Source organism: Brachycentrus maculatus, unplaced genomic scaffold (genome assembly GCF_059751285.1).
Source record: "Brachycentrus maculatus isolate JH-2025_06_01 unplaced genomic scaffold, ASM5975128v1 h1tg000024l, whole genome shotgun sequence".
Taxonomy (NCBI): Eukaryota; Metazoa; Arthropoda; class Insecta; order Trichoptera; family Brachycentridae; genus Brachycentrus; species Brachycentrus maculatus.
The window spans coordinates 1,583,382-1,592,946 of record NW_028280778.1 but is presented as its reverse complement, the minus strand read 5'-3'; the positions used below and the strand labels follow the sequence as shown (position 1 = coordinate 1,592,946).

The 9,565-nt window shown below is 26.0% G+C and overlaps 1 protein-coding gene across 1 annotated transcript; it reads left to right on the top strand.

Annotated features, from left to right (window-relative positions):
- The first annotated feature begins 6,545 nt into the window (after nucleotides 1-6,545).
- Nucleotides 6,546-9,306, top strand: LOC148313072 (androgen-induced gene 1 protein-like). The gene is given in 3 exon segments (XM_088268966.1): nucleotides 6,546-6,891; nucleotides 7,426-7,853; nucleotides 7,855-9,306. Coding segments are annotated over 3 exon segments (744 nt in total). The 5' UTR covers nucleotides 6,546-6,687; the 3' UTR covers nucleotides 7,967-9,306.
- Nucleotides 9,307-9,565: the final 259 nt, after the last annotated feature.

Here is a 9,565-nt window from a genome sequence, read left to right as displayed (position 1 = left end):
ATTCTTAACGTTACACGATTAAAAAAAAGTTATTGTACATAATTGGCAAGATATCGTTTTAATGTAATATTTGATATGATAAATGAATATTTATCATTTTTACTAAAATTTACAATATATCATTGAATCTTTTCCTATCTTTTTTATCTTTCTTTGCAATATTTATGTAATTATAATTAAAAAAAAATCATACCTTAGTAAAGGTTAATCAAGAAGATTATAATAACCAAGTGATTTAGATGAAATCAAAGTTGTTTTTAAACGTTAAAAACTGATAAATATGAATAAAATTCAATATCATCCTGATATGAAATAAATATTTATAGCATAGACCATATTTACGATTTTTATCTAAGTAACAGATTACGTAGTATAAAGTGTGGCAAGATTGTATTATACCTGTATTATCTATTACGGAGAAGATTTTGTAAAATAAATCGAATTTTGGAAGAAAAGTGATTCCAAATTGTTATTAAAGTAATATTTCCTCTTTCCTAATTTAACTCGCATATGATTTTATCTATTTCGTTTAAATTACTTTTAATTCATAAATATAAATTTATTCAATATAATTTTTAATTTGTACATATATGCATATTTATTTTGTCCGCCTCCGTAGTGTAATGGTCAGCACGCTCGGCTACCGTTCAGGAGGTCCCGGGTTTGATTCCCAGGGGGGGGGTAAAAATAATTATTAATGATTTTACACCCTAATATTTATTTAATATTACCCTTGACTGGTCCCTGAAGCGCAGGAGTAATCAGCTTGCCTTCATGTGAGTAAAGATAAATATAACGTGCGTCGATACGATGCAGTTCCCTATGCACCATTTGGTGCGGATAAGGTTTAGAAGAAAAAGAGGTAAAATACCAGTTCAGTTTCAGTGTATATTCAGATTCATTTTTTATTATTCTTAAATTGCCGAGCATATATGTGCGAGTATATGGTAGGTGACTTGGAAACAATTTTTAATCGAGGTAGACAGTTGAAGTGAGTTGTGTAAGGTTGGCACTGAGAAGTATGGTCTGGTAGGCACTGATTTTCTGCCTATATGGAATGCACGCCCCTGGTAAGTTTGGTAAAAGTCCAGATAAAAAAATTATTGATTGTCCCGATACAAGTATGAATTAAAATGGTTATTCTATTAGATCGTACGTATGAAAGAAGGACGTAGACGCGATGATTATTATCTTATAAAATATTATTTTGAAGTTTAGACTTATGGAATAATCTACGTTTACGAGTATTAGAATAATATTATGAAGATATGAAATGAAAATCAATAACAGGATTAAAGTCGTCTCTTCAAATCAAGATAAATATAAATATATATATATATATATATATATATATATATATATATATATATATATATATATATATATATATATATATATATATATATATATATATATATATATATATATATATATATATATATATATATATATATATATATATATATATATATATATATATATATATATATATATATATATATATATATATATATATATATATATATATATATATATATATCAATAATATATATATATATTCAATCGAAACAATATTGAGATATGAAATAGTTTTTATTTAAAAAAAAACGTTTTGTTACTTACTTATCCATTGGCCCATGTTACTGCGGACGACTGACAGCGAAGACGGTTATGAAGAACAAGTTTTAAATGCATACGTAAATAATTGGAATTTGGTATACCCACAGCACGCTCTGGAATGGAAGTCACAAGTCAGTAATCAGTGAACAGCGAAGTCTGAAGTACATCGCGTGCGTAGAGTTACGTAGATAATCGCGGTCTTCATAGAGTCGAGACGAGAAAAATGTTAACCTTCTCGAATTGAGTGGATAGTAGTTATCTTGTTTCCCTGGAAATGGTGCTTCATGCTGGAATGAATATTACACAAAATACTTTATCGTAACACATTTGTAGTCGAGATTCCGTATTAAAAGCTGTGCACGTTAATTTAACGGGACTTATCACTAACAAAATGAAGCTTTTTTTGTTCCATTTCGTTCTTAGTTTGTATTATTGTGTGTACTTTTACTATGTCGCGACCATATTCATTCCTCCACCGACGTTGAATATTGTGCATGACAATTTTTTGGATGCTTTAATCTTAGGGGGGTTGAAGTTTTTAACTACTTGGAACTTGGTAAGATATATTATTCCCTTTTATACCTGTTAAAACGTATCCCTAAAAATAAATAGTATTTTAAGGGATACGTTTTAGGAATCATGGACCATATAAATCTATGACTCTTCCCTCTCTAAACGCAAGAGCTGAGTCTCTTTTTTGGAGAGGCTTAGCGTAACTAAAATTATAAGATTGTATTAAGTAGAAATGTAAAAAAAATGTATAAAAAATTGTAAATAATTAATTTAAAAAAATCTGTAGTGTTTAAAAAAATTGTCAATTCAATTTCACTTTTATTCGCGGAAAAATAAACACATTATTTCCATTCAATTTTTCATACGCAAAATTGAAAAGTTAAAAATGGTAATATCAAGAAGCCCTAAATTTTAATTTACTAAAACTTTTCTTATCAGTTTATCTGACCCCTATCTACAATTAATGGTATACTCGTACAGGACATCGCGTCGCGTCGACGCGATATGTATTTATCAGACGAGTACTAGTGCTTTTCCCAAAAAAATCGCCGCCGTGGGGCTGATTAAAGTGCATATTATGTGCATATTATACTATAGAAATATATAAATTTACGCTTTGATTGTGGAATATTTTATGACAATAACAATCGGGTTTTTACTCAAGTATCCAATCAAAAATTTTTGAATAAAATAATTTAAATCACACGTCAGACAAATATGCTAATACGAAATAGAAGGAAAAAAACACTTCTTATTTTATTTATAATTTTTTTCTATTTTTGGGGAAAATTGTATTCTCATGATATAAAGAAACTTCTAATTCGATACTATTTCAGGTAAGCCTGAGTGGCTTGTGTTTGCAAACAGGAATCAAATTGTGGTAAAGTGCGGGTTGAACTTAGAAACTCTGACTGAAAGTCTGAGACACTCTTCACAGGACAGCAACCCAATCTTTGAAATTTAAATGTATTAATTTTTTTAACTATAGAGCATCGCTGTTGTCAGTGTATGAATTTTCAGTTCCCTATTAAATAACATGACTCTTTAACCTATTGAACCTCTCAATACGACTTTTCCTGGACTAACCAGGACCCTTCTTCTTTTACAATATCGAGCAGTTGAACTCACACGTGATATAATATAAAATCTCTCTCTCTAACCCTTATCCGCACCCAATGGTGCATAGGGCACTGCATCGTATTGACGCAGTATTATCTTGATCGTTACTTACACGAAGGTAAGGTGATCACTCCTGCGCTTCAGTGACCAGTCCATGGTAATATTAAATAAATATTAGAGTGTAAAATCACCAATATTTATTTTCACCCCCCTGGGAATCGAACCTGGGACCTCCAGCACGGTAACCATTACACCACGGAGGCGGACAAAATAATATAATATATCATTTATAAACTATACAATGGCAGTTAATCGATAAGTACGAATTGTTATGAAGCACAATATTCAATTCGGATTTTAATTGTTAAACAGCAAATCAATTCATACAAATTATCACAAGAAATCGGTAATATTGACATATAAAAAAATGCGAGATATAAAAAATTAAACTTCAGTTACTAGAATATCGCGAAAATCAGACAATTCGTGACGTCATGTTTAAAATAGCTAATAAGCTATTTGAAACATGACATCGGAGGTTTGCGGCTTTGCAAACCTGCGATCTAACATACTCGTATACTTACAACGGTACTTATGATTGATTGATGAATCAGAAGAGCGGGTGTGCAGTAGTTATGCATTTTTGTCATGCACTATGTTACCAACCTCGTTAAATAACGTTTTTAGAAATCGAAAAATAAATTAAATTATTGATATTTCAGATTCTTACAAATACAAATAGGACATAAAAATGCTTTTATATCTTAAGTATGATGAATCCAATATTCCTCCCATGTGCCATTATCCAATTGTACTCTTTTAAATTATGCACCTTTGAAATCCCATTTTCATGAAGAATGCAATAAAAATTAAATTTATTGGAATCTAATACGAAGTATGTTATGATATTTTTATTATAATTATTCACGTATTATTTTTTTTATTAATAAAAGGGTACTAAAGGTAATCTCGTGCGGGATATTTGTCACATTAAACTGATTTTCACCGTCATTAAAACAGTATTTGGTTTGTTTTTTTTTAAATATTTTTTTCTGCAATAAGGGTACGCGAGTTTGAGGTCTTTCTTGAAGTGGTACGCAGGAAAAACTAATTGGAAACCATTTCTGTATTGTAATACCTCGGTTATCAAATGATCCTGCTCAAAAATACATATTTTATATCCTCATTTTTATTCAAATTCGGCAAACGAATGGTACAACGTATTGCCTGAAATGGGTATATCGAGAATAATTCGTACCTTCCACGAATCGAGTCTGTAAAACAATTGAATTCGTAAGCCAAGGTATTACTCTACTTGGTGAGGCCATTGATCCTTTAATCCAATTATTTAAGAATACTACATAGACGCGACAGTCAAATAACCGTTTCGCGTTGTTAGTTGCATTTGGTAAAAACAATATGAACGTTAAAATATCACTAGCCTTACGAAATGTGCGAGTTTTTGTATATGTGCCTTTAAAAAATGTGCTTGTATGTAAATGAAAATGGGGGGTGTTGACTATTTACACTTTATTGCATTCATACAGTATATTTTAAGTGTCGTTTATGACATTGTATATATGCATGAATTAGATGAATATATTAAGAGACATACAAATATGCGTGCACCAGGAGGAAGATCAAAATTTTTGACGTATTGGAATTTGGTATGTAAATAAATAAGTATTGACAATATATATGTATATATATATATATATATATATATATATATATATATATATATATATATATATATATATATATATATATATATATATATATATATATATATATATATATATATATATATATATATATATATATATATATATATATATATATATATATATATATATATATATATATATATATATATATATATATATATATATATATATATATATATATATATATATATATATATATATATATATATATATATAATATATATATATATATATATATATATATATATATATATATATATATATATATATATATATATATATATATATATATATATATATATATATATATATATATATATATATATATATATATATATATATATATATATATATATAATATATATATATATATATATATATATATATATATATATATATATATATATATATATATATATATATATATATATATATATATATATATATATATATATATATATATATATAATATATATATATATATATATATATATATATATATATATATATATATATATATATATATATATATATATATATATATATATATATATATATATATATATATATATATATATATATATATATATATATATATATATTATATATATATATATATATATATATATATATATATATATATATATATATATATATATATATATATATATATATATATATATATATATATATATATATATATATATATATATATTATATATATATATATATATATATATATATATATATATATATATAATATATATATATATATATATATATATATATATATATATATATATATATATATATATATATATATATATATATATATATATATATATATATATATATATATATATATATATATATATATATATATATTATATATATATATATATATATATATATATATATATATATATATATATATTATATATATATATATATATATATATATATATATATATATATATATATATATATATATATATATATATATATATATTATATATATATATATATATATATATATATATATATATATATTATATATATATATATATATATATATATATATATATATATATATATATATATATATATATATATATATATATATTATATATATATATATATATATATATATATATATATATATATATATATATATATATATATATATATATATATATATATTATATATATATATATATATATATATATATATATATATATATATATATATATATAATATATATATATATATATATATATATATATATATATATATATATATATATATATATATATATATATATATTATATATATATATATATATATATATATATATATATATATATATATATATATATATATATATATATATATATATATATATATATATATATATATATATATATATATATATACAAAAGATTGGAATAGGTTTATTGTAAATCTGACCCGTCGTTCAGAAAATAATTTGCATTCAAATTGATTAAAAATTGTCTTTGGGAAGCATTTTTTGTCTATTGTTGTCTAACGCGATTTTTGTCGTTGATGTTTGATATCCTTGCTTACTTGTCAAAAATATTTCTATTCAGTCAATTTCAATTTCCAATTTAACTTTACATTTAAGTTTTTGTTCAAATTCACCACACTAAGATATATCGATATTATAAAAAGATACAAGACGCCTTTACCATGCGTAAAGATAAATCGTTGAATGTCAATTCTTATGAAATGGCCGTTTTTAAAGCTATGAGAAGTATAATGCATCTGATAGCGGCGGTGCATTTCGGATACAGTTGTTATTTCGACTGGAATTTTGTAAAAATACCTAAAGAAGTGAACTCATACGGTGACGCATTTGGAAACAAATTGAAGTACTTAACATTTTGGGATGCGGTATGTTAAAATAAAAAAATAAAACAAACTACCTTTTGCTTAGACAAATTATCTGCTGATATAATGAAAGCTTTCCATATACGATGGTAGAAACGTTTAATTACCGTGCACGATGTATCAGATGCGATTCCCGGCTGTGTCAAATTGAAGTCAAATAGATCTCCAAGTTTACATTTTCTGCTTATGAGAATAATAAATATTTAATAATCATATAAAGTTGAGTGTTTAAAATTGAAAAGTTACTACATAGTACAGTAGATGGAATCTTTGGTTACAAATAATAAAAACTCGATTAAAAAATGACTGAACAAAATTTAGTGTTAAGCGTGCGGGTTCGGGGAGCTGAGATTACTATTAAAAACTAGAAAAGATTTTAGAATAGGCAGCTAAAGGTAGTGATGAAGAAAATGCTATCTTCAGAGACAAACGAAGGGAGCATGTTTCATGTTCTCCAATCAGTGAAATGTGTGCAGTTGTTCTACCCAAAGTGTCATTAATAACCATTTTAATTTATTGTGTTTTTGTTTGTTCCAGTTACTGCAGACTCTGTACTTCTCCATAGCGCTGCTTAATGATTTTATTGGATCTAATGAGAATGTTCCCTCGAAGGTTCCGGCCATCCGTCGCATCAAAGACTTTGTATTTTGCACATTGGCCTTCCCCACTGCCATGTTTGTCGGTGTTTCATTCTGGAGCTTGATGGCCGTGGATAGGGAGCTGGTATTCCCCAAAGTTCTAGACGAGTTCTTCCCCACGTGGTTGAACCACGTAATGCACACCAACATAATGGTGTTCATTCTGCTGGAGATGTTTTTGACCTTCCGCCAGTATCCCTCGGTCAAGAAAGGTATCTCCACTGTGACGGCATTTTTAGTGACTTACCTCATCTGGGTCCACGTCATATACTACTACTCCGGTTTCTGGGTGTACCCAGTTTTGCAAGTTCTGAATTGGCCTATGAAGAAGTCTGACTTTTACTTATGTTCTCTACTTTGTCGGAGAATTCCTCAACGGCAAAGTCTGGGGAAAGCAAATATCTCAATCCAAGAGGAGTGGAAAGAAGAAGTCTAATTAGATAATTCGCTTCACTAGACTGTTTTAAAACATCGTATATTGCGTTTTGTATCTTCGTCACGATTTAGAATCGTTTGTACAAGTTGGAAACTAGATGAAGTACCTAGAAATTGTTTATATAAGCTTAAAGTTTTTAACCGAGAATATAATACTTTTTTAACCATCATTTTGTCAAACAATCGTACATCACAATTATCTGATGTTCATTAGCTAGTTGCTCTTTCAAACGAACAAAGTATTCGACCATGTCAAATGTGCGATGAAGTTGTGTAAATCCAGTTAACGCCAGCTTCCAAAATAACATCACCCAACTAAATTGAATGAAGAATTCTTTAGTATATGGCAGCAAGTATATTATTGTATTATACCATCACTTACACATGAACATATGACTAACATAACATCTGGGGTAAGGTAAAATGACGAGGAGTCAAGCAGATCAGTAGCTAAATGCTCTCTTTGTAACTCATTTTTCCCATCAAATATATACCTGAAATATATCATCCAGTATGGCAATACTGGATGATAAAATATCACATTTCCCCTTACCTGGTTAGACCATAAATTTCTATAGTGTATTATTTAATTCAACTAGGTTTGCGAACGTGTATCCCAATAGAGCTAAATAATAAATATTGTTTATACTAATACTTATTTTAAAATACTAAGTCAAATAATTATATTATTAGCATAAATTTTTCCTCAATAATGAATATTATCTGTTTAAACTTATGATTATGTATGTAACCAAAATTGAAATTTTCCTCAATAATTATGAATATCTTTTTGAAAGAATGTACAAATATAAACATATTTAGTGAAATTAATTCATTTAAAATGTTAATTTCATTTTTACAATACTACTTCATTTCGTACTTACGCAACAAACCCAATTTGAAAATATTCAATATGACTCTTAAATTGATTATTTTTTACTTTAGAATAAATGTAAATACGGAACCATGAAAGGAAGATTTTATTGCATTATGTTAAACATTTGAATGAATGTGATTAAGTTCTCTTGATGCAAGATTGTCTAATCTTGTTTTGCCTATATACAGCAATAAAAAATTTCATCTCACTTGGTCCGTCCGTAAATTATGCAAAGTGTAGAAATATGTGTAGTGACAAGTTAGATATTTCGCCCGTAAGTAATCTATGAAACATTGTATTTTTCACATGCATTTGCTAGTTATGAAAATTGACTCGCAATTGAGTTCCAAAGCATCATTCCATTAAATAGATTTATGATAATCTGTTAATGTATATAGTAACAGAAAAGCTTAGTAAGATTATTTAATGCATAATATTTTGTTACACAGTTTAGTATTGTAATGATTTTTTTTTTAAATTGAGCCTGAACCATCTGCTATTTTGAAAGCTTAAATAAATATTTAAAAAAATACATTTAATTTATTTTCATATTTGCATTTTCAATTCATTGCGTCACCAAAAATTGACTTTATGACAGCTTTTATTCGCTATAATGTAATTATTAATACTATATTCATTATAGTATGTATATTTTAACTTTAACAAATTGTAAAAAGCAATTTATCTGAAAAGTAGGACTACCAACTTTGTACTATTTTGTGATCCT